Raw genomic sequence first — 27,405 nt, forward strand, 5'->3', positions numbered from 1 at the left:
TTGGATTTCTAGGAGGCCCGTGCTGTGCCCTGATCCAGCATGATACGCTAACCTCATAGCATATACCCACATGTAAACACAAACACACTCACACAGCCCAATACAGGTGTGGTCTTTGTAGGATTATAGGACTATTCTTGGAAGACCAAAATACAAACATCAATTTCCTTAAACTAAATGAGGACAAAACAGAAGGACCTTCTAAGCCTGTCCGTGGAGCAGCTCTGTGACAGCCGCCCGTCACTGAACATGCTCCTCTGTTTAATGATAACTGTATGTAGTGGGTGACTGACATTGTCCATGATGGAAGAAAGTTTACACAGTGTCCTCCTTTCTGCCACCGTTACCAGTGGTTCCAGTTCGATGCCGACCACTGCACCAGCTCGCCTTATCAGTTTGTCCAGTCGTGCTTCATCTCTCTTCTTAATCCTGCCACCCCATCAATAATCTTAATACTGCTGAGGTGAAGGTGTCACAACATTGTGCATCAAACCCTTCTGTGTATGGGACTGCGTAGCTGCAGGCCAGCCAAAGTGCCCATGCTAACTCAATAGACATGCAGCCATCGAAGCTGGACATTAGAGTAATGGAAAAAGGTCAGCTGGTCAGATGAATTCTGTTTTCTCCAGATTGTATGGAATGCCAGGTACACATAGGGTGATCTACCTTGTAACATACAAAATTTGAAGGACATTTTCAGATGACTTGTCGAGTTCTCGTGGGGTCTTTTTTTTAAAGAGCTTATAAGATGGGTGGTTTTAATATTATGTCTGATCTGTGTATCTGTTTAATGTGATTGTAATTGTTACATTTAGCCTGTTAGGTTAACTAAAACAAATAGAGAGGCTTGGTAGTAAAATAATGCAGTGTTGCTCCTAGTCTCTAAATAGTTTCTTGTCTCTGCAGTCTCCCCGGCTGCTGAGCGCATCCGCTTTATCCTGGGCGAGGAGGAAAGTGGTCCACCCCCTCCACAGCTGTTCACCGAACTCGATGAGCTGCTTCCATCCGATAACCAAGAGGTCGAGTGGAAAGAGACCGCCAGGTAACATGCAGATATACGAGCAAGCATAGTAACAGCACAAATAAGTCAACACCACTCTTTAGACTACCAAAGACACCAGACATTAGACACCAAATTGTCTTTATTACTGTAATGGGGCTGATCACACCTCACCTCTGAGGCACCAGGTGTAGCCCTGCATTTGCAAGAATTTAAAATTATCCCCATATTTTCAGAATGCTTAACCAAGATAGGAAAATACTGTGGCTAAAAGCCACAAACAAAAATGAGAAATGAGAAAATAAAACCAGTGGCCAAAATAACAGAAACAAATTAACCAATGAAAGACACTAAAGCAACAGAAACCTGCAACAGGAGAAGTGGATAGAAAAGGAAAAGTAGGGACAATTTAGGGCTAGTAATGAGGTAAAAATAATAATGTTATCTCCAACAGGTGATGACAACAGGTGCATTATCCACGAATACGAGAAACAAATGCGTGAGAAAATTATTAAATTGTTTTAAAACAATGTTCCTCAAAGAAATACTATAAGGGAGTTGCTTATTTCTCCCTCTACAGTGCAAAATCTCATTAAACGATTCAAGGAATCGGGAGCAATTTCAGTGCGTAAAGGCCAAGAGCACAAGCCTAAGCTGAACACGCGTGATCTCCGATCCCATGACAACACTGCATCAAGAATCGTCCTTCATCAATAGCTGATATAACCACATGGGCAAGGGATTACTTTGGCATGCACTACAATACAGACTTACACAACCTTACTGTGCAAAAAAGAAGCCTCAAGTTCTCTGGGCTTGGTAACATCTGGGATGGACCGTCACACAGTGGAAAAGTGTTCTGTGGTCAGATGACTCAGTATTCCAGGTCTTTTTTGGAAGTAATAGACACCGTGTGCTTTGGACCAACGATGAAAAGGTCCATCCAGACTGTTATCAGCAACAAGTCCAAAAGCTAAGAGTTGTCATGATAAGGGGTTGGCAAAGGTAATTTACAACCCTGTACTTTTGCCACTCGAACTAAAACTGGATCACTCACAGACTATTACAAAATGAACAAACGTGTTCACCGAAGATGAACAGGCATACTACCTGTGTGTATGTGTGTGTCTTGCCACAACATCTCAATGAGATTCAAGTCAGGACTTCAGTCACTTAAAATAAAAAAAACCCCTTAATTTAGTTGATTTTCAGCCATTCAGAGGTGGACTTTTTCCTTTAAATGGCGTGTGGGCATTCTTCTTCAAGATTTTGTAATACAGGGGAGAATTCATGGTTCCATCAGCTATGGAAGTCATTCAGATCCTGAGGAAGCAAAGCAGCCCTAGACTATCACATTAGTACCACTGTGTATGACTGTGGTATGATGTTCTTATGATGGAATAAAGAGGTAGCTTTAAACCAGATGTAACATAACCCATGTCTTTCAAACAGTTCCTTATCTGACTCAACAAGCCACAAAAGCATTTCACAACAGTCTTGGGGGTCATTTAGATGTTTTTGGTTAATGCAACATGAGCATTTGTTATCTTTTTGGTCAGCAAAGGTTTGCACCATGCAACTCTCTTAGGGTATGCCATTTTTGCCCAGTGTCTTTCTTATTGTGGAATCCTTTACATTGGTCTTAACTTATGGGACAGTAGTAGCCTAGTGGGTAGGGCTTTGGGCTATCAACTGAAAGGTTGCATGCAGCCACTGTTGGGCCCTTGAGCAAGGCCCTTAACCCTCTCAGCTCCAGGGGCACCATACAATGGCTGACCCTGCACTCTAACCCAGCTTTCATTGTACTGTACACATGTACAGTATACAGTGTATCACAAAAGTGAGTACACCCCTCACATTTCTGCAAATATTTTATTATATCTTTTCATGGGAAAACACTATAGAAATAAAACTTGGATATAACTTAGAGGAGTCAGTGTACAACTTGTATAGCAGTGTAGATTTACTGTCTTCTGAAAATAACTCAACACACAGCCATTAATGTCTAAATGGCTGGCAACATAAGTGAGTACACCCCACAGTGAACATGTCCAAATTGTGCCCAAAGTGTCAATATTTTGTGTGACCACCATTATTATCCAGCACTGCCTTAACCCTCCTGGGCATGGAATTCACCAGAGCTGCACAGGTTGCTACTGGAATCCTCTTCCACTCCTCCATGATGACATCACGGAGCTGGTGGATGTTAGACACCTTGAACTCCTCCACCTTCCACTTGAGGATGCGCCACAGGTGCTCAATTGGGTTTAGTCCATCACCTTTACCTTCAGCTTCCTCAGCGAGGCAGTTGTCATCTTGGAGGTTGTGTTTGGGGTCGTTATCCTGTTGGAAAACTGCCATGAGGCCCAGTTTTCGAAGGGAGGGGATCATGCTTATCACAGTACATGTTGGAATTCATGTTTCCCTCAATGAACTGCAGCTCTCCAGTGCCAGCAACACTCATGCAGCCCAAGACCATGATGCTACCACCACCATGCTTGACTGTAGGCAAGATACAGTTGTCTTGGTACTTCTCACCAGGGCGCCGCCACACATGCTGGACACCATCTGAGCCAAACAAGTTTATCTTGGTCTCGTCAGACCACAGGGCATTCCAGTAATCCATGTTCTTGGACTGCTTGTCTTCAGCAAACTGTTTGCGGGCTTTCTTGTGCGTCAGCTTCCTTCTGGGAGACCGAGTTGATGTAGTGTGCGGCGTATGGTCTGAGCACTGACAGGCTGACCTCCCACATCTTCAAACTCTGCAGCAATGCTGGCAGCACTCATGTGTCTATTTTTTAAAGCCAACCTCTGGATATGACGCCGAACACGTGGACTCAACTTCTTTGGTCGACCCTGGCGAAGCCTGTTCCGAGTGAAACCTGTCCTGGAAAACTGCTGTATGACCTTGGCCACCATGCTGTAGCTCAGTTTCAGGGTGTTAGCAATCTTCTTATAGCCCAGGCCATCTTTGTGGAGAGCAACAATTCTATTTCTCACATCCTCAGAGAGTTCTTTGCCATGAGGTGCCATGTTGAATATCCAGTGGCCAGTATGAGAGAATTGTACCCAAAACACCAAATTTAACAGCCCTGCTCCCCATTTACACCTGGGACCTTGACACATGACACCAGGGAGGGACAACGACACATTTGGGCACAATTTGGACATGTTCACTGTGGGGTGTACTCACTTATGTTGCCAGCTATTTAGACATTAATGGCTGTGTGTTGAGTTATTTTCAGAAGACAGTAAATCTACACTGCTATACAAGCTGTACACTGACTACTCTAAGTTATATCCAAGTTTCATGTCTATAGTGTTGTCCCATGAAAAGATATAATGAAATATTTGCAGAAATGTGAGGGGTGTACTCACTTTTGTGATACACTGTATGTACAGTGTATCACAAAAGTGAGTACACCCCTCACATTTCTGCAGATATTTAAGTATATCTTTTCATGGGACAACACTGACAAAATGACACTTTGACACAATGAAAAGTAGTCTGTGTGCAGCTTATATAACAGTGTAAATTTATTCTTCCCTCAAAATAACTCAATATACAGCCATTAATGTCTAAACCACCGGCAACAAAAGTGAGTACACCCCTAAGAGACTACACCCCTAAATGTCCAAATTGAGCACTGCTTGTCATTTTCCCTCCAAAATGTCATGTGATTTGTTAGTGTTACTAGGTCTCAGGTGTGCATAGGGAGCAGGTGTGTTCAATTTAGTAGTACAGCTCTCACACTCTCTCATACTGGTCACTGAAAGTTCCAACATGGCACCTCATGGCAAAGAACTCTCTGAGGATCTTAAAAGACGAATTGTTGCGCTACATGATGATGGCCAAGGCTACAAGAAGATTGCCAACACCCTGAAACTGAGCTGCAGCACAGTGGCCAAGATCATCCAGCGTTTTAAAAGAGCAGGGTCCACTCAGAACAGACCTCGCGTTGGTCGTCCAAAGAAGCCGAGTGCACGTGCTCAGCGTCACATCCAACTGCTGTCTTTGAAAGATAGGCGCAGGAGTGCTGTCAGCATTGCTGCAGAGATTGAAAAGGTGGGGGGTCAGCCTGTCAGTGCTCGGACCATACGCCGCACACTACATCAAATTGGTCTGCATGGCTGTCACCCCAGAAGGAAGCCTCTTCTGAAGTCTCTACACAAGAAAGCCCGCAAACAGTTTGCTGAAGACATGTCAACAAAGGACATGGATTACTGGAACCATGTCCTATGGTCTGATGAGACCAATATTAATTTGTTTGGTTCAGATGGTCTCAAGCATGTGTGGTGGCAATCAGGTGAGGAGTACAAAGATAAGTGTGTCATGCCTACAGTCAAGCATGGTGGTGGGAATGCCATGGTCTGGGGCTGCATGGGTGCAGCAGGTGTTGGGGAGTTACATTTCATTGAGGGACACATGAACTCCAATATGTACTGTGAAATACTGAAGCAGAGCATGATCCCCTCCCTCCGGAAACTGGGTCGCAGTGCAGTGTTCCAGCATGATAATGACCCCAAACACACCTCTAAGACGACCACTGCTTTATTGAAGAGGCTGAGGGTAAAGGTGATGGACTGGCCAAGCATGTCTCCAGACCTAAACCCAATAGAACATCTTTGGGGCATCCTCAAGCGGAAGGTGGAGGAGCGCAAAGTCTCGAATATCCGCCAGCTCCGTGATGTCGTCATGGAGGAGTGGAAAAGCATTCCAGTGGCAACCTGTGAAGCTCTGGTAAACTCCATGCCCAGGAGAGTTAAGGCAGTTCTGGGAAATAATGGTGGCCACACAAAATATTGACACTTCAGGAACTTTCACTAAGGGGTGTACTCACTTTTGTTGCCGGTGGTTTAGACATTAATGGCTGTATATTGAGTTATTTTGAGGGAAGAATAAATTTACACTGTTATATAAGCTGCACACAGACTACTTTTCATTGTGTCAAAGTGTCATTTTGTCAGTGTTGTCCCATGAAAAGCTATACTTAAATATCTGCAGAAATGTGAGGGGTGCACTCACTTTTGTGATACACTGTATATATGACGAATAAAGGCGTTCTATTCTATTCTGTTCTGAGGCAAGTGAGGCCTGCAGGTCTTTAGATGTTCGTCTGGGTTTTTGGAACCCCCCCCGGATGAGTCATCAATGTGTTTTTGATGACATTTTGGTAGGCCAAACACTAATGGAAAGGTTTACTACTGTTCTAAGTTCTCTTCATTTGTGCATAATGGCTCTCACTGTGGTTTGCGATAGTCCCAAAGCCTATTGCAACCCTTTCACCCTTTCACATAGTTTCACATCTGTATTTGAATCTCTTTAAATCGTGGAATCATGTGCTGTCTTGAGACCTTCTAGTCTGCTTCACATTGGCAGACAGGTTCTAATTAAGTAATTTTCAGATTTAACAGGTCTGACCTTGATCATGATGATTTACTTGAAAGTTGTACCCTGATTGCACAGAATTATTTTCCTACCAGGTTTCTTGTACATGTTTGACATTTGTAGCCTAGCGGTTAAGGTACTGAACTAGTAAGTAGAAGGTCGCTGGTTCAAACCCCACCATTGCCAGGTTGCCACTGTTGGGCACTTGAGCAAGGCCCTAACCCTCAATTGCTTAGACTGTATACTATCACAGTACTGTAAGTCGCTTTGGATAAAAGCGACATACTGCTAAATGCCGACAATGTAAATGTTGTACATCTATCCATAAAACTAGATGACTGATAGGAATAAGATAATGAAATCTTGTTAAATAAGCATCTCAAGCAGAAGTCAGACCTCTGATCTCTGGTTAATTATTTACAGAAGTATCTCATGCCTGTGCTTGTGCGTGTGTTTGTCTCTGTAGGTGGATTAAATTCGAGGAGAAAGTAGAAGAAGGTGGAGAGAGGTGGAGTAAGCCCCACGTCGCCACTCTTGCTCTGCACTCCCTCTTCGAGCTGAAGACGTGCATAGAGAAGGGCACCGTTATGCTCGACATGGAGGCTAATTCACTGCAGCAGATTGTTGGTAAATAAATAAACAAACCAACATGTAACAAAGCAATGCACCTGAGTCAAATACAGCGGAATTTAATTGGTTCCAAAGGGCTGTTCTTAAGTCAAAATGTTCGTTAGTTAAACCTATTTTTCCCATAAGAAATCATGTAAATAGAATTAATCCGTGCCATTTTTCCTTCTTTATTTCAGTAGTGTTGTATTTTGTAGGTGTAATTGCATAAAAGAAAGAATACTTTACTGAGCCGAATTCCTTCTTCTCTCTCTCTCTCTCTCTCTCTCTCTCTCTCTCTCTCTCTCTCTCTCTCTCTCTCTCTCTCTCTCTCACTAACTGTCCCCTCTGTCTGATACACAGTGACAGCTACAGGCAGGTGTAATTATACAACACAACAAATAGTGATTTTTTTTCGTTTTCTAACCACTGCACTTCCTCTGCACATTCTTTGGGGACATTTTAATATTGAATTTTACAAAATATAAAAAAAAACACCGGAAAAACACTGTCCGCTCTCCGAATGTTTGCTCATTGTACTGTATATATATATATATATATATAGAAAGAGGTGGTAAAACAGACAATGAATGAATGGAGAAAAATGGCTCCACTATATTAAATTACTATGATTGCTGTAGGGTTCGAATGTCCACTGGACATGAAATGAACTTTGACATGATATGAGGTTTAGAAAGTGCGGTAGTTATTTGTGTGATCACTCTGCTGATGGAAGGTTGTGACAGACCCAAGTCATCACTGCTGCCTTGTTGTATTTTCCCATTAGCCAAATATCTTAGAGTTGTAATGACTTTTATTTCTGCCATTATGGCATTTTAGCGCTGGGTAGGAGATGTGATTGTGTCTCTAATAAGCTCAAAGACAAACATTATTTCTGCCTGATCTAATCTGTAGAGTTTTATTAAGTCATTCTTTATTTGGAGCGCATTTCTTCCACCTCTTCGTCTTTTTGTTATTTTCTCCTCTGCTTAGGAAATCCTTTTAAAAGACCTCCTCCCTACACCTAACAGTTTTTCACCTTATGAGCTCTTTTAATGTTTAAGATGCTTTATGAATAACCTTATCTTTAGTAGGCTCTACTCTTAACATCATAGCAAACACCCACAATTTTAAGAATTGTCTTAGAATTTTGTCACTAGGAACAACTCTTTGCACTAAAAGTGTTTATGAATTCGAGCCATGGAATGCAATTATTGGGGGGAGGGGGGTATTTGCATACACCTGTATGGTCCAGACTGCTTATTGCTATGAGGGATCTTCAAAAAGTTTGTGCATTTTTATATTTTGGTTGGAAACGGTGAGGGTGGGATGAGCAGTAATTGGTCATGTCTGAAGGACTGAGAGAGAGCTTATAGTCCGGATTTAGCGCCTTCTGATTTCCACTTTTTTAAAGCTTTAAGAAAAGAAAGAAGCTTTAAGGGGAAGAAGATTTTCATGTGATGATGATGTTAAAGCAGAGTTGCATCAGTGGCTATGTGCTCAACCAAAAAAATTTTTTGCTGATGGCGTTAAAAATGGTACGATGCTAAAAAGAATGCATCGGAAGGTGACTATGTAGAAAAGTGATATCATTTGTTTTTGAAATTGAACTATTTAACTCTGTTGAATAAATAAAGTTTTTTTTTGTTTTGTTTCTTCCCCCACTTTCCCCCCCCCAATTTTCTCCCCTAATCTAGTCGTGTCCAATTACCCTGAATGTGTCCTCTATACTGATTCGACCCTTCACCGCTGACTGAGGACGCCTCTCAACTGACATACGCCCCCTCCGACACGTACAGTCAGTACAGACTGCATTTTTCACCTGCACGAGTCGAGTTCATACACCGACGGGCACTGTGTACGGAGGGCCACACCCCCATCAGCATTATTCCTCAGCCCTGTGCAGGCGCCATCAGTCAGGCAGCAGGGGCCGCAGTCGCACCAGTTATGAGGACCTATGATCCAACTTTTTTACCCCTAACCCTGAACAACAGCCAATCGTCGTTCATGCTGCCGCCCAGCCCAGTCGGAAGGCAGAGCTGAGATTCAATACGATGTATTCGAGACCCCAACTCTGGTGCGCTAGTGTACTTTACCACTGCACCACCTGAGCGGCTTATAATTAAAGTTTTAAAAATGTGCAGAGACTTTCTGAAGAACCTCGTAATTAATAAAACCACAAGTGCTAATTTAATCTCTTTTTCTGTTCTTCCTCTCTTTCTCTCAGACATGATCACAGACAATCAGATCGAGGCAGGGCTGCTGAAGCCTGAGCTGAAGGAGAGCGTCACATACATGCTGCTGCGCAAACACCGACACCAGACCAAGAAATCTAACCTGCGCTCGCTGGCTGACATCGGCCGAACCGTGTCCAGTGCAAGTCGGCTGTTTTCAAACCAGGAGAACGGTAAAGTTGCTTACTACTACACTCTTATCTTAACTATCTCTCTTAATATCTGTTTTTCTTGCTTTCTTTCATTCAATCTGATAATGTAATCTTTGCCCTGGCTTTTCTGGCTAACAGTAATATGATCTGTCCCGAATGCTACCTGATGGTTTTACCAGAAAGTTAATTCTGTATTTTAGAAATAGGACACATTTGATAAAAATTGTGTCTGAGCACAAATCACAACCATCATGTCTGCAGTGTTTTACATAGCTGGCTAGGTTACTGTGAGGATGTCAGTTTGGGATCACATTTATTGTTTAATGATTCTTGGATTCATGCACTGTCTTGTCAAACAAGAATAACGCAAAAGAGCGACTAGTCAGGATTCTCTGTGTTCTAGTGTTTTGGTCGATTACAATGGCTCACATTGTAATGAAGGCCAATTTGTCTAATTCTATATGACTAAGCATTAGTATTATTATAAATAAATTTGCTGATTTTTTTCTTCTGCACTTAATGTTGCTTAACCTTTTGTTCTCTTCTGACATTTCTTTTTTCTTTTTCCTTCCTATTTCCCTTTTGTACACCATGCTTCCTTGTGTGTGTGTGTGGGTGTGTTTGTATGTGTGACATGAAAGCACGTGGTTCTGTCGACCACACAGCGCCTTGCTTTGCCGTCTCTGAAGACCAAATACAAATGCAGAGAAGCAGCAGCACGGGTCTGCTTTGTAAGTCTAATGCTGGAGATTAAGCCAGAACACCTTATACTACTCTTGACTGCTAAGTGGTCATTGTTTGGTGTGTTTTGGCATGTGTGAGCTCAGGTTTGGTATTGCATACCAGGTTACCTTAAGTGCTGGTTGCTCCCAAAGTCTATAAATGAAATCGCTTAACTCAACCATTAATCAGAAACATAATGAAGCACTGATTAAATATACAAAGCCTTTATTTAATAACATATATACAATACATATTACAATTACAAGGCTAAATGTACTTTTTGTTTTATTACACAATTATTTAAATGTCACGTTTTGAAACCATGTTCTACATGTATGGTTGCATTGCATCATGGGGGTATAAACACAGAAACTACTCTTTATTGAAATAGCAATATCATAAAATGAAATAATAAAATACATTTAGAATGTTATCCCAAGTTTAGATTTGATCTTTATCTTTATTAATTTGTTCCTAAGTCCATTTAATATCAGTCTATTACTTTTATTTGGGTTCAGCACAGATAAGCTCATGAAAAACAAACTTTGAACTTAGAAGTGAACTGTCATATAAATTTAATAAATATTAAATTTCACTTGAGGTTTTACCATGAGAACGAATGCTTTTGTCAGAGGGTCACATAGTGAATGAATGGAAAATTCTTAATTTCTTTCTTTCTGTATTAGATGTATCTACAGTATTATTTCTATCAATTCTTACAGTGATTTGTGTGTTGGAGCTGACGTTTGATCTTTGTCTCCCCTATACAGGTAGTCCAACCACACCACATCGCAACCTGACCTCCAGTAGCCTTAATGATCTGTCTGACAAGCCCGAGAAGGACCAGGTGTGTTTGTGTGCACGTGTATATGGTTCCCCATGTGACCCTTTACTCTCCGGAAAATGTTAATAATATTGTTCCAACTTTGTGGCCTTTACACTGTTTATCCATCAAACTGAGCAAGTATTTAGAGATAGGTCATGGACTGTGTCTTCTCTCTTTAAATGCTATAATCTTGGGGATTCACAGGTGATTGGTTTATAGAGCACTGGATTAGGGGGTTGTGCATTTAATTAATATTTTGGCCAAGTGCTTTTTTATTTGCAGACGTTTCTTGTTTTCTTTCTTCATGATTTTTCACTGCGCGTTTACGGTGCGAAATACACCGATCTGGCATAACATTATGACCACCTACCTAATATTGTGTTGGTCCCCCTTTTGCTGCCACATACACAACAAACTGTGATGCACTGTGTATTCTGACACCTTTCTATCAGAACCAGCATTAACGTCTTCAGCAGTTTGAGCTACAGTAGCTCGTCTGTTGGATCGGACCACACGGGCCAGCCTTCGCTCCCCTCGTGCATCAATGAGCCTTGGCCGCCCTGTTGCTGGTTTACCACTGTTCCTTCTTTGGATCACTTTTGATAGATACTGACCACTGCAGACCGGGAACACCCCACAAGAGCTGCAGTTTTGGAGATGCTCTGACCCAGTCGTCTAGCCATCACAATTTGGCCCTCGTCAAACTCACTCAGAAGCAGGAAAAATAGGCAAGCGCAAAGATCTAACACACCAACTTTGAGGATTAAATGTTCACTTGCTGCCTAATATATCCCACCCACTAACATGTGCTGTGATGAAGAGATAATCAGTGTTATTCACTTCACCTGTCAGTGCTCATAATGTTATGCCTGGTCGGTGTATATTAGACCTGTCACCTGGAAAACTGCAATGTTCATCCGTCCATTTGATTCTTACTGGCCTATGCACTTAACTTCTTGGCTAAAAGAACAAATATGAAAGGGTTTAAAGACTTCAGACTCCTTCACAAGACTAACCAATTTGTACTTTTATACCCTGATCTTTATTATCAATAATAATCATAAATGTAATTTATCTAGGCATGTCTTTATGTAAAGATAAGACCTGGTGCCACATATTAGCTAAACTGACAACGCAGACACTGCAATAATTACAACCCCAAATCAAAAAAAGCTGGGACAATATGGAAAATGCAAATAAAATACAAATGCAGAGTTTTCTTACATTTACTTTGACTTTTATTTGATAGCAGACAGTTTGAACACAAGATGTTTCATGTTTTGTCTGCTCAACTTAACTTCATTTGTTAATATACACCCATTCCTGCATTTCAGGCCTGCAGCACATTCCAAAAAAAAGTTGGGACGGGGGCAGTTTTACGGCTAGAAATGAGGTGAAAAAAGTAAATAATGATCTGATTCCAAACAGGTGATTGTAATCATGGTTTGGTACAAAAGCAGCATCCACGAAAGGCCGAGTCTTTAATGAGCAAAGATGATCAGAGGATCTCCAGTTTGTCAACAAATGTGTGAGAAAATGATTGAAATGTTTAAAAGCAATGTACCTCAAATAAAGATCAGAAGGGATTTGCATATTTCTCCCTCTACAGTGCATAATATCATTAAACGATTCAAGGAATCTGGAGGAATTTCAGTGCGTAAAGGCCAAGGGCGCAAACTTAAGCTGAATGCCCGTGATCTTCCATCCCTCAGACGGCACTGCATCAAGGACTGCCACTCAACAATAGCTGATATAACCACATGACCTTTGTCAACACTACAATACAGAGTTACATGCACAAATGCACCTTAAAACTTTACTGTGCAAAAAAGAAGCCTTATGTTAACCATGTCCAGAAGCGGTGTCGACTTCTCTGGGCTCTGAGGCATCTAGAATGGACCATCACAGAGTGGAAACGTGTATTGTGGTCAGAAGAATCAGCATTCCAGGGCTTTGGAAAAAATGGACGCTGTGTGCTCCGGACCAAAGGCGAAAAGGACCATCCAGACTGTTATCAGCAACAAGTCCAAAAGCCAGGGTCTGTCATGGTATGGGGCTGTGTCAGTGCCCTTGGCAAAGGTCATTTACACTTCTGTGATGCCAACATTAATGCAGAAAAATACTTTGACATCTTAAAACAACATGTGCTGTCTTCAAGACGTCGTCTTTTCCAGGGACGTCCATGCATTTTTCAACAAGACGATGCAAAACCACATGCTGCACACATTACAAAGGCATGACTGCGGAAGAAGAAGGTACGAGTACTGGACTGGCCTGCCTGCAGACGACCCCGTACTGTTGCACATATTAAGACGTGTTTGCAGGAACAATGGGACAAAATAAAAGCTGAAACACTAAATCACTTGGTATCCTCGGTGCCAAAACGTCTTTTAAGTGTGATGAAAAGGAATAGCAACATTACAAAGTGGTAAATGCTTTACTGTCCCAACGTTTTTTGGAATGTGTTGCAGGCCTGAAATGCAGGGATGTCTAGTATGTTCTTCCACACATTCAGACTGGCATTCAGCTGAGATCCTCAAATAGCCATGCACCTGTATCTTGAAAAACTAGTATGTTTGGTGGTAACACACCAACTTCTGTTTATTTAATTTTGGATTCAGTTCCTCTCTCAGATTAAAAATCACTGTCTCTGGCACCAGGCTTTTACATTTTCATCTGAACAATGCATCTAGTGTACAAATGTTCAGGAATCATTACCCTGTTAGTCACATGATTATCAGTCTTACCTGAATGCTGCGGTTAAACATTATCACACAAGGTCTTGGTGTGTGTAAAGTTTTGTGCGTAAGCTTTAGCCTTCAGTATGAATAATGATTTATTGTATTGTCTAATATCACACACTGCTCACGTTTACTGGCTTATCACCGGCTTCACTACTACACTCTTTCATGCTGTGCCAAATTCATGACCTCTGATAACCTTTCCTTGTAGTTTTCCAGTGTTTGTAAAACTGTGTGTGAGTAATATTTGGAATGATACCTTAGTGGTGGGAAAATAATAAAAGTACAGATAGATTAAACCTTGCTTCAGAGTAAATTAGAGCACAGATTTAATTGCTATGAACAATTGTTTTTAATAATAATTATTAATAGGATTAAGTTAGTTACTGTTTAAACTACTTTATAAATCATACAACTTATTCACTTCACCTGTCAGTGGTCATAATGTTATGCGTGGTCGGTGTATAGCACTGATTATCTCTTCATCACTGCACCTGTTAGTGAGTGGGATATATTAGGCAAAGTTGATGTTAGAAGCAGGAAAAATGGGCAAGCCTGAGGATTTGAGCAAGTTTGACAAGGGCCAAATTGTGATGGCTAGACAACTGGGTCAGAGCATCTTGAAAACTGCAGCTCTTGTGGGGTGTTCCCGGTCTGCAATTGTCAGTATCTATCAAATATGGTCCAAGGAAGGAAGAGTGGTAACCCGGTGACAGGGTCATGGGTGGCTAAAGGCTCATTGATGCACGTGGGGAGTGTCGCACAGTGTTTCACAGTTTGTTGTGTAGTCAGGGTGCCCATGCTGACCCCTATCCACCACCGAAAAAGATTCTAATTAGAAAACACCTTTCCTCTAAAAATAAAAATGCTTAATTGTGACGCATTAAAGATTCATAAATTGATTGTTAAATATATCATATAGTTTATACACCGATTGGCCATAACATTAAAACAACCTCCTTGTTTCTACACTCACTGTCAATTTTATCAGCTCCACTTACCATATAGAAGCACTTTGTAGTTCTATAATTACTGACTGTAGTCCATCTGTTTCTCTACATACCTTTTTAACCTGCTTTCACCCTGTTCTTCAATGGTCAGGACCCCCACAGGTCCACTACAGAGCAGGTATTATTTAGGTGGTGACTCATTCTCAGCCCTGCAGTGACAATGACATGGTGGTGGTGTGTTAGTGTGTGTTGTGCTGGTATGAGTGGATCAGACACAGCAGTGCTGCTGGAGTGTTTAAATACTGTGTCCACTCACTGTCCACTCTATTGGACACTCCTACCTAGTTGGTCCACCTTGTAGATGTAAAGTCAGAGACGATCGCTCATCTATTGCTGCTGTTTGAGTTGGTCTTTTGGACCTTCATCAGTGGTCACAGGAAGCTCCCCATTGGGCACTGTTGGCTGGATGTTTTTAGTTGGTGGACTATTCTCAATCCAGCAGTGACAGTGAGGTGTTTAAAAACTCCACCAGCATTGTTGTGTCTTATCCACTCATACCAGCACAACACACACTAACACACCACCACCACGTCATTGTCACCTGCAGTGCTGAAAATGATCCACCACCCAAATAATACCTGCTCTGTAGTGGTCCTGGGAGAGTCCTGACCATTGAAGAACAGCATGAAAGGAGGCTAACAAAGCATGCAGAGAAACAGATGGACTACAGTCAGTAATTGTAGAATTGTAAGTGTAGAAACAAGGAGGTGTATATATTTTGTGTATTTTTGTTATTAATTTGATTTAGACTTCAGATGTCTGGTTTACATTTATTAATCTGTACCCTATTATTACTCTATGTGCAGTTGAACAATAAATTCATGAAGAAGATCCCACGGGATGCGGAGGCGGCTAACGTACTGGTGGGTGAAGTTGACTTCCTGGACGCTCCGTTTGTGGCATTTGTGCGTCTGCAGCAGTCTGTCATGCTCGCAGGCATCACTGAAGTCCCCGTGCCCACAAGGTAATCCACTCAGCATGGGTGGTGTAAAAAAATTGTATTGGTAAAATGTTTAGGAGATTTCCATAGTCACAAACGTTAAATGTTTTTTGCTAGGAAAAGGTCTTATGAGTTGTATTATGAGACAGTTACTTAGGCAATAAAAGTACATGGTGAAAAGTCATGTTTTTTGTATTTATTACCTTCAAAGATTACTACTTTATATTAAGTCTACATTAGGATTTTTATATGCTAAATAAAGCTAAACGTGAGATATTGACTGTATGTATTTTTAGTGTAAGGCAAATTTTTTGCCAATTTTATCTCAGCAGTGTCGCTGCTGGAGACACTGATCCTGTCTGAGGAGGGTATTTTTGCCTGCCTCAAGCTCCCTCCAACACATGCGCAGTCCACCCCCCCCCCCCCCCCCGTTCTTATTCGCCCACACATTCATAGCGCTTTTCCACCAAAAGAACCATGGTTCTTGAACCGGTTCTGTTCAGGTTTCTTCGAACCTAGGTGTTTTGTAGAGAACCGACCCGTGTTTCGACCAGTTTTTGGGGACCAAGCCTTCGTCATCAACAGTGGGCGTTACCAGAGGTGGAAAGAGTACTAAAATATTGTACTCAAGTAAAAGTACTATTACTTTAATGAATTTTTACTTAAGTATGAGTAAAGTTACTAGTCTAAAAATGTACTCAGGTAAAAAATAAAAAGTAACTCTTTTAAAATGTACTCAAGAGTAAACGTTACTTAGTTATTTTTTTAACAGGAGGGCGTGTCTCTTCTGTGTAAAACAGGACAAGTGGATATAAATCTCACAATAGTTCTTTTTCATTCAAATATCATATAAAAAAAAATTATTTTATGTTTATTTTACTCAGTAACGGATGTTATTTAAAATGTAGCGAATTACAATTCTTAATACAAAACATACTTAAGTAAAAGTAAAATTACTGGTTGTAAAATCTACTTTAAAAAGTACAAGTACACAAAAAAACTACTCAATTACAGTAACGCGAGTAAATGTAATTCGTTACTTTCCACCTCTGGGCGTTACACACAAAAGTAAAGAGTAGCAACATGATGGCGGAGTGTGTAGGTTACTGTGATGTATTTTGTGGGGATTGACCTTTCTGTGGTGCCGTAGTTGTAGTAGTGCACTGAATGCTGGGAGATGTTGTTCCCCCTCTCACCAGCGGTTAAAAACAGTGTAAGACATTAATAAACATGCACCTGTTGTGCTAACGGTACATCGCGGTTTCTCTGATTATTAATCGTTATTCCAGTACTGACGGATGTACTGACGATATAACAGTTACCTGCGATTATTTGTGCTGTTGTTACAGATGTTCGTTTTAAAGCATCGCTCAACTATTGGTGATAAGAAGACGTAGACGTGTTTGTCGCAGTTGTTGTTTTCTTTAGTTTATTGACATGAGAACCCTCGGCGCAGGTAGCCGATTTGCTCAGCGCTCGGCTTGAGCGATAAAACATCACTAAAGTTTCACGACATGAAGATCCATCTGTGTGAAATAACCATCAAATCCAGTCTAAAAGCTCCACGTGTATCTGTGTTTAGCCGTATTAACTTCACGTGAGATGTTTATGCAGCTCGGGGTTCTGAATCCGCAAAAAGCTTCACCTAAATAAAGCGTAACGTGGCTGAATGTACTAAAAGTTTGACACATGAACACAAAATTTCTCTCCATTATTACTGGTTATAAGTGCTCTGTACTGTTTAAATTAATCGCTCATTGTTTTAGTACAACAAGCCACGTTACCCTTTATTTTTCACGTTAAGCATTTATACTGTCCGTCACTTCTACCACGTCATATCACACAGTTCATCGCTTTGAAAATATCAGCGAATATCAGCAGCAAACTGACTAAAAATGTAATCTGGTGAACTTTAAAATCTGAAAGTTGTTTAAATTCTATATAATGTTATAAAGTCTCATGTGAAAACGTCCACTCCAAATCTTTACACTGTGACATGCCCACAGATTACGTCGCCAAGTATTCTGTGGTGCCAGATTAGAAAGCTAGTTCGCTGTCTGGAACCTCTTTGTTTTGAACCGCGGAACCGGGGGTATCAGTGAATTTGCGCGTGAGGCCAGTATTTGCATGTGGAGAGCCACGCACTGACCTCTGTGCTCCTCCACTGTCTGTACAGGCGCCTCGGCATACTAACCAGGGTCCTTGCACTCGTCAAAGACCCCACCCACTTTCAGTCTGGTCTTTTACCACTCGGCAGACTTTAATGGCCAATTTTGTCTGCTGCAGGCACTTCAAATTATGCCCGCTAGTGGGTGCCCAGCTGACCGGTAGCAGAGCTGATGTTCAAACTCAGAGTTCAGGAGTTCAGAATTCCAGCAATGGTGTGCCAGCGGATTATCCCGCTGCGCCACCTGGCCGCCTATAACATTGTTTTTAATAATTGCAAATAAATTACCATGTTAACCGTTTAGATGTCTTCATGCGGCTTTGCTTCTAATATTTATTTTAATTGCACATACCTTGGACCACTCAGGTGGATCAGAGGTAAATTGCGCTATCCCACAGCTACTGGGGTGTAGCATTCAAATACCCGGTGCTATCAGCCTTTCGGGCATCTGTATACACACATGGGTAAACATCAGTTACTATTGCCAAGTTCACACCTCACGACTTTCCAAGTCATCAGGTCGCTCTACAGTTCACACTACTCAACTGGATCTCTTGTAATCGGGAGTCTTTCAAGTCGGTGTGTATTTCACACTACACGACTGATCGGCGATAGGGGGTTTCACACTACACGATCTATCACCAACTGGAATCGCAGGCGAGCTTCTCTGGTCTCCCAAACTACGTTTTGTCCCGAAAACACACGCGAGAAGTGACGAAAGGTTTAATAATACCACGTCCAAAAATACATGTACAACAAGTAGCGAGCGATCGAAGTTTGTGTGCTGATGTGCAGCGTTAAAGCAAGTAGGAAAAATAAATCAATCTAAGTGGATTAATAAATATTTTTTGCAATGCAACGTTGGTGTTATGTTTTGTAGAGAACGATAAGGTCAGAAATACTGTAAAACTTGAGTGTGTGTCCCTGTCCCATGCTTTTCCCCTCACCCCGTATCTTGTGTTCTCACTGGCTGTTCGACACCGCACTCATTGCCAGTCGGCCGACTCATATCTAGATTTCTAGCATGCTAGATAGGTATCTTCAGTTGCCAAGTGCTCGGCCACTCATATCGAGTTGTCGAGCAGTTCACACATCGATCGGTGAGCGAATGCCGAGTTGCTCCAGAGTCGGCAAATCTAGCGCCGACCATTCGTGCGCTGACAAATCGTGTAGTGTGAACTAGGCATTTGTCTGCCAAGGGAGGGAGTGACATTTGCAGTTGTTTGCCATTCAGTTCAGGGTGAGTTTCTGCATTGTGCCCAGTAATTTTGGGGAAAGCAGATCTACCATGACTCATGTAAAACCTGATAATAAAATGGAAAAAATATGTATGTACCTGAATAGAAAACTTAAGGCTTAATACAATTAAAAATAAAAGTAGCACTTTTAATAGTACTAATAATGCTAATATACATTATTTACTTACATTTTACAGGAAGCCTTAATTATTAGACAAGGGATTAGTCACAGTGGAAAGTGTAATAGATCTTACAATAGCCTGGTTCACCTTAGCTAATAAACCTTCCTGACTTTGTCTAATGTATGGATTCAGTCTGCTGTACAATGGAAAACTTACAGCTTAATGATTTCCTTCTGACATACCGTGACTTTGCTGTGACCTTCACGCCATTACAGAACTCACACTGATAATGCGTTTCTGTGATAGTTCTGTTATTAAACATACTCTATAGTATCAAGATTGGAAAACAAATGGATTTTTATAGACTCCTAGTGAAAATGTTTTTACTTGTATTGTTTTACAGATTCCTGTTTGTTCTCCTGGGGCCCAAAGGAAAAGCCAGAGCGTACCATGAGATTGGTCGAGCCATTGCTACGTTAATGACAGATGAGGTTTGTGTTTGATGTATTGTCATGGGTACTTCATAACCATAACGCACTGTTCATTTGAACTCAGTACAGATCTACAGTCATGTGAAAAAGTTAGGACACCCCATGAGAACCTTTGTCTTTTTGAATATCTTTAAACATATGAACATTTGAGCTTCATTTGAACCGTACTGAGAGATGGAGCTTATATCATTGAACAAATAAAACTGAAAAAATTATACTTTTAAACACAAGTGTAATGAACAAAACTGGAAATTGATTGTGAGGAAAAAGTTAGGACACCCTATGTCTAGGTGTTCTCTGGTAAACTTTAGTCTTTCCCTGATGTTTTTTTTTGACAGCAAGGGTTTCCTTCTTGCTCACCTCCCATGAAAATCAAATTTGTGCATCTCTTTCTGATAATAGATGCATGTACCTTGACATCAACTGTGGCAAGAGCTACCTGTAGGTCCCGTGATGACATTGTAGGATTATTGGAGACTTCATCTGCTCTTGGGCTGAACTTGCTAGGACGGCCTGAGTTGTTTTAAATGTTCTCCACTTGTAAATGATTTTCCGGACAGCTGATTTCTAATTGTTTTGAGATCTTTTTAAATCCCTTCCCAGACTCAGATGCATCTACAACCTTCTTTCTGAAGGCCTCAGAGAGCTCTTTAGATCTCACCATGGTGATAACAACTTCAACAATCAAGAGCAAACAAACTAATGTCTGAGGTTTAAATAAAACTCCAATGTCCTCTAACGATGGTCTAATCATTACAGCTGATGTGGTGCACCGGGTTCTAATTTTAGACATTTTAAGTAGTAATAAATGTGGGGGTGTCCTAACTTTTTCCTCACAATAAATTTCCATTTTTGTTCATTACATTTTACAACTTGTGTTTAAAAGTAATTTTTAACATTTTTTTTGTTTAGTATAAGCTCCATCTCTCAGTACTGTTCAAATGAAGCTCACATGTTCAAATGTTTAAATATGTTCAAAAAGACGATTCCCAGGTGGAGCGGGTGGTCCGTTCTCCCTGTGTCTGCTCGAGGTTTCTCCCACAAGTCCAAGGACATGCAGGCCAATTTGTGCTACTAGAAATTGCTACTAGAAGTGTGCGTGTGTTTGTGTGTGCCCTGTGATGGACTGGCGATCTATTCGGGGTGTTTCCTGCCTTTCGCCCAATGAGTCTGACCCACTGTAACCCTGACCAGGACATCGAATGCTCCCTCGTTATTCAGTCTGATTATCACTCTGAATTTAGACAGCCTTCTTCTTGGGAGTGCACATAGGATGACAAAAATGCCGCCTATTTAGAGAGATCAGTAGGTTTTCGGACAGACCCATGGTATAACTTAATAAGCGGTTAGTAAGAAATTGCCCTGTTAAGCATCCATGTGTGGAAACCAAGGCTTCAATCACAATATATGGTGCGAAGACCATGCATCAATATTCAGATATACTCAATAAAAAATTATAAATAACCATATTTCCTTCAATAGCTTTGCCTAATGTTAGGATCTGTCAGTGTTTTCATCAGTGGTTAATATGACAGGGATGTTTTAGAATGGCAGGAACTCCAGGTGGTATATTTGCCACCCCCCAACCCCAACGTTCAGTGCATGGCTCCTATTTGTGAAGGATAAACAACGCTGTGTGGGGGAGCCTGGAAAATGTATTCAGTAGTACATTAAAGCACCTGTAATATAGCAGTGCAGTGTCTCTGAACCTACAACCAACTGGCATGTTGTTTTGAATTGAACATTTATGTAATAAATGTATAGAATATCACACAAATATTTAGTTGTGTGTTGGTACCTTTTTACATCAAGAAATTATTAATGTTGGGAAAAAAACGGTTGTCCCGTTCTACAAACATGTCTTATAGTAAAGAATAGTCAGTTAGATGCAGGAGAAGCTTTTTAAAAAAAGGTGTGACGTAGGCACAGAACAACATCACCCATTTCACCAGCTGACAGTAGCTATTTTGGCATTCTTTACAGCTGCATGCTGGGAGGGCAACATAATAAGCTAACTTAAACAAATATTGTTAGTCTGTAGTAATGTATAACCTTGACTTTCATACAAAAGTGATGAGTGATGGATTGGCAATACTGTGCACTGAACAATATGGCACATTGGCTCCAATGTTCTAGTACAAATAGTCTTTCATATCAGCAATGCAAATGTGTGATGGGCGGCACGGTGGCTAAGTGGGTAGCACTGTCGCCTCACAGCAAGAAGGTCCTGGGTTTGATCCCCAGGTGGGGCGGTCCGGGTCCTTTCTGTGTGGAGTTTGCATGTTCTCTCTGTGTCCATGTGGGTTTCCTCCGGGTGCTTTGGTTTCCTCCCACAGTCCAAAGACGTGCAAGTGAGGTGAATTGGAGACTCTGAATTGTCCATGACTGTGTTCGATATAACCTTGTGAACTGATGAACCTTGTGTAATGAGTAACTACCGTTCCTGTCATGAATGTAACCAAAGTGTAAAACATGACGTTAAAATCCTATTTATAAAACGAATAGTTCCGGTCCTAAAATCTGATTGGCTGAGCCGCGTTCGAAGCCGTTGTAAAATCCCCGATAAACGCACACCTATGACCACCTCACATCATTCCATATTAATACGCCACTGAAAAGAAAAAGTGAATGTTATGTTCGCCCTCATGTTGCCTAGCAACACTGTTAACGAACTACCTGGGGTCGCGAAGAATGCTTTATTGTAAGTGTTTTTGTAAATAAAAACATTTATAAATTGAACATTGTTGTATTTTATTATATTTTATGTTGACCGCCGTTTTATAAAAGCAATAAGCCACTCGAGACGGTGCGTTACTGCTATGATTTTATCATGGGAAAAAAAAGTTTTCCCCATTATAATTAAGCAATAGAACACGAGAGGGAGTGTGTTATCGCGAATGACATCACGGCTGTGATTTGGTCGCAGGCACGAGCCGAAGGCGATAACACACGACCTCAAGTGTTCTATTGCTTTTATACAACAGTTTTTACAAAATAAAGAAAGAAAATAAATCAAAGAAGCCCTGAATTTCATATTAAATATGCTTTAATATTGACAATACCTTCCGCCAAAAAGTAGTTCCACAACGAATATAAAGTTTAACACTACAAAGCAGACATCCCAAGTTGCAAAAACTCATTTTAGGGAGGTAAGAACAACAAGAAGAAGAAGGCAAGAACCTCCGAAGGGAAAAAAAAGAAATAAAAAACCTCTCTCACACACACCAAATGATATGGGTGATAACAGAACTCTTAGGAGCTGCTAACTGGGCTATTAAGCTAACTGTTCGTGTTACAAACACATTAAAGTTTCCTACATAGTGCACTAGATTGTGTATCAGATCGCGGATTTATGTTCCCTACACAGTGCCCTAGATTGTGTATCGGATAACGGATTTAATACGCGATCAGGGAAAAAAGTCTGTGTCGCCTGCGTGCGCGTTTGTGTGCATGAAGCTTGTCGTTACTAACTAACTGTTGTATAAAATCGCAGTAACGCACGGCCTCTCGTGGCTTATTGCTTTAATAAAAAAACAAATGTGTGATGTCACTAATACTTGTAATTGTAATGGGGTGGATCACTCTTTTAAACTGAAGTGCCATGTAACCTTGCATTTGCAAGAAATGAAAATGAAAATTTAGGCAGTTGTAGCCTAGCGGTTTAGGTACTGGAATAGTAATCAGAAAGTCACTGGTTCAAACTCCACCGTTGCCAAGTTGCTGCTGTTTGGCCCTTGAGCAAGGCCCTTATGGTCAAGAGCAATTTAGTATGTTTTTTTGCTTAGCATTTTATGGTTATTAATTAAATATTAAATCTATTTTATTCTTGTCACTGTGTTAGGTGTTCCATGACATTGCATACAGGGCAAAGAATCGGGCGGATTTACTGGCTGGCATCGAGGAATTCCTTGATGAAGTTATCGTGCTGCCACCTGGCGAGTGGGATCCTGACATTCGCATTGAACCCCCAAAATCCGTGCCGTCTGCAGACAAACGGTAAACACACATTACAGACATCTCCATGTTTAATGACAACTGTTAGTTGGAGTCAGGAGTTACTGTACATACACCAATTAGGCATAACATTATGACCACCTTCCTAATATTGTGTTGGTCCCCCTTTTGCTGCCAAAACAGCCCTGCAACTGTGATGCTCTGTGTATTCTGACACCTTTCTATCAGGTCAGCCTGCGCTCCCCACGTGCATCAATGAGCCTTGGCCGCCCATGACCCTGTCGCCGGCTTACCACTGTTCCTTTGTTGGACCACTTTTGATAGATACTGACCACTGCAGACTGGGAACACCCCACAAGAGCTGCAGTTTTGGAGATGTTCTGACCCAGTCGTATAGCCATCACAATTTGGACCTCGTCAAACTCACTCAGATCTTTACGCTCGCCCATTTTTCCTGCTTCTAATACATCAACATTGAGGATTAAATGTTCACTTGCTGTCTAATACATCTTACCCACTAACAGGTGCTGTGATGAAGAGATAATCAGTGTTATTCACTTCACCTGTCCGTGGTCATAATGATGTTATGCCTGATCTGTGTATAAATAAACTATATAGAGAGTTTTTTTGATATTCTTTATTAAATTCTGGCTATTAATTGTGATTTATACAGTAAAAACAACCTCGCAGCTGGGGGTGGAGAAGGATGCCAGGTAAACGGTGACGCTCCTCACGAAGGAGGCGCAGGAGGAGGAGGTGGAGGTCATCATATTGGGGAGGAACTTAAGTTCACTGGCAGGTAAGTGGTAACTTTGTGGTCATTTATTAGATTGGTGTATCCTGTATTAACAGTTACTGGCTAGTTTATGAGGTGCACCATTCATATAGATAATCTGTGTGGGAATACAATTACCAACTGTAAGCTTCATGTTCTTTATGTTGCTATGTACAGATAATTAAATGCTAGGTAAGGCTAACAGACATACAACACTGTACTGACATTATGCTAATATTGTTCTCTTATCTTCCTATCAGGTTTTGTGGTGGTCTTATTCTGGACATCAAGCGGAAATTGCCCTTCTTTGGAAGCGATTTTTACGATGCCCTGAACATCCAGGCCTTGTCAGCAATCCTGTTTATATACCTTGGAACCGTAACCAATGCCATCACCTTTGGTGGGTTGCTAGGAGATGCCACAGAAAACATGCAGGTACAGAGGATTATCGCTCAGCTAATTAGTATAATGCGATTAGTCTAATGCTGTTTACTTACTTTGGAACGGTAGAGAACCCTTTGTCTTTTTGTTTTGATATTTGTTGCTGGTGTGAACCTGTTTGCTGGGTATACATGCTGGGTATATATGCCAAACTAGCCAGTACAGGAAAAAGACAAAAAGTCACCTGATCAGTTATGTAAATTTTATCAAATATCAAAAGACGCACATACATAGATTGAAAACTCACTCACTCACTCACTTTTTTAACCGCTTATCCAATTAGGGTCACGGGGATGGTGCTCGAGCCTATCCCACAGCAAGAAGGTCCTGGGTTCGATCCCCAGGTGGGGCGGTCCGGGTCCTTTCTGTGTGGAGTTTGCATGTTCTCCCCGTGTCTGCGTGGGTTTCCTCCGGGAGCTCCGGTTTCCTCCCACAGTCCAAAAACATGCAAGGGAGGTGAATTGGAGACACTGAATTGTCCATGACTGTGTTCAATATAACCTTGTGTACTGATGAATCTTGTGTGAAGATAAACTACCGTTTCCTGTCATGAATGTAACCAAAGTGTAAAACATGACGTTAAAATCCTAATAAACAAACAAACAATGGGCGCAAGGCACACACCCTGGATGGAGCACCAGTCCATCGCAGGGCAGACACACATACACTCCCATTCACCTATAGGGCAATTCAGTGTCTCCAATTAACCTGACTGCATGTTTTTGGACTGTGGGAGGAAACCGGAGCCCCCGGAGGAAACCCACGCAGACACGGGGAGAACATGCAAACTCTGCACAGAAAGGACCCGGACCACCCTGACTGGGGATCGAACCCAGGACCTTCTTGCTGTGAGGCGACAGTGCTACCCACCGAGCCACCGTGCCACCCTAGATTTCTATTTCATTTAATTTTGTTGTGAAAGATAAATTTGATGTGGAAGCTGAAGTTGATTTTACTTCACACTATAAATTAACAACATTTTTCTTATACAGTGGTACCTTAAAACTCAACGTCAATTGGTTCTGGGAGTGGCGTTGAGTTTAAAAGGCGTTGAGTTGCAAGGTATTTTTTCCCCATAAGGACGTATGGGAAACCTTTTAATGCGTTCCATGGTCCCTGGTGGAACTGCATATATTTTAGGCTAATAAAAAATAATGGGGTTGTTTTTGACACTTACACACTAAAAATAACACAAATATAATATAAAAAACACTGAAATACATTGGAAAACAGTTAGAAATACAATAAAACCTGCACTTTACCTTTACTTCTTTATTGTTTCCTTATGCTTCTTAATTGCGGAGAAGCTTGATCTTGGAATAGAATACCGTATTCCGTTCTGTAAAGGCGCATTTACATAAGAAGTGGTAAAACCGCTTTTGCGCTGGGTGTGCCGTTATTTCCTCTGGAGGGTGCACAAAGCTTAACGTGACTTATTGTACTGAAACGAGCTAGGAATTTCATTATGAGCAGTAATAATTAAGAGACGTTTAGTGGTCCTATGTCGTTCTTTCACGTTAAGCATTTTAGACTCTCGAAAAAAACCTGATTCTTACAATTTCTCAGAACCCCGAGCTGTAACACAAGTTTAAAAGTGAAACAGGAGGAAAATCAAGCTAAACACAGATACATGTGGAGGCTTTCAGAATGAATTTGACAGTTATTCCACACACATGCAGATTCGTCTCATATCAAGTCAAGTCAACTTTATTATTGTCTCAAAGCAACTTTACAGAATCCAGGACCAACAGACCCGAAACCCCTGTTGAGCAAGCCGAGGGCGACAGTGGCAAGGAAAAACTCCCTTAAGGAAGGAAGAAACCTTGAGAGGAACCAGACTCAGCAGGGACCCATCCTTCTTGGGTGGCCTGGAGAATAATTTAAATAAATAGGATTTACACACATACCTACAAACACAAAATTAAAATGAACTAAAAGTTCAAACTAGCAAAAATAATAATGTAAACAATTGGAGTTCTTCATTATTTAGTCCAGTCTGCGATAAAGTCCGTAGGGAGTTCTTGACATTTTTGGTGCAAACATGCCAGGACCCATCACAACTAGCAGAAGCAGCATTGTTGGCACGGCAGTCTCGACTTACAGGATTCAACCTTGGGTGGGTAAACAGGTTTCCGTCAGAACCACCTCAGGGTAAAACAACAGAAAATGAAGTTAAAATGTGAAATCGTTAAGAGTAAGATGTCAGTTCTAAATCTTTACATGGGAATCATGTCTCAAAAGCTCTAAAGCTGCCTAGCCGGAATCTATCTGCCTGTCCGTCTGTTTAGCTTTCTACCATGCTGTGTATTTATAGTATGAGATTGAAAGCTGTATATAGCCTACTGTGGAATCAGAGAGCTGAACATCGTATTTAGATTTGGAGTAGCACTTCATGGTACAAACCAAGGATAATCAGCTTGTCTTTAAATAGAACAGGATTACTAAGAACTTTCTTTTCTTGTCCTTAATCATAGCCTTTGTGTTTATTTCAAAATCCTAGTACTAAATTAGGGTTCGAGGTCTCAAATCCTCGGGCAGTGTGTGCTAGATGTACTATGCCTTTTATACCCATTATGCCATGTTCTGCTTGAAAATG

The 27,405-nt window shown here is 41.2% G+C and overlaps 1 protein-coding gene across 6 annotated transcripts in view; it reads left to right on the forward strand.

Moving 5' to 3' along the window:
• slc4a4b (solute carrier family 4 member 4b) overlaps nucleotides 1–27,405 on the forward strand; it is a 113,926-nt gene that overhangs the window by 50,472 nt on the left and 36,049 nt on the right. For all 6 annotated transcript variants that reach the window (XM_063011493.1, XM_063011494.1, XM_063011499.1 and 3 more), the window contains exons 4-12: nucleotides 907–1,042; nucleotides 6,856–7,016; nucleotides 9,223–9,402; nucleotides 10,875–10,951; nucleotides 15,488–15,645; nucleotides 19,552–19,639; nucleotides 23,481–23,635; nucleotides 24,267–24,392; nucleotides 24,629–24,803. In XM_063011493.1, the coding sequence (XP_062867563.1) occupies nucleotides 907–1,042; nucleotides 6,856–7,016; nucleotides 9,223–9,402; nucleotides 10,875–10,951; nucleotides 15,488–15,645; nucleotides 19,552–19,639; nucleotides 23,481–23,635; nucleotides 24,267–24,392; nucleotides 24,629–24,803 (1,256 nt within the window). The remainder of the gene's footprint in view (nucleotides 1–906; nucleotides 1,043–6,855; nucleotides 7,017–9,222; nucleotides 9,403–10,874; nucleotides 10,952–15,487; nucleotides 15,646–19,551; nucleotides 19,640–23,480; nucleotides 23,636–24,266; nucleotides 24,393–24,628; nucleotides 24,804–27,405) is intronic.

Source organism: Trichomycterus rosablanca, chromosome 16 (assembly GCF_030014385.1).
Source record: "Trichomycterus rosablanca isolate fTriRos1 chromosome 16, fTriRos1.hap1, whole genome shotgun sequence".
In the NCBI taxonomy this organism is placed as follows: Eukaryota; Metazoa; Chordata; class Actinopteri; order Siluriformes; family Trichomycteridae; genus Trichomycterus; species Trichomycterus rosablanca.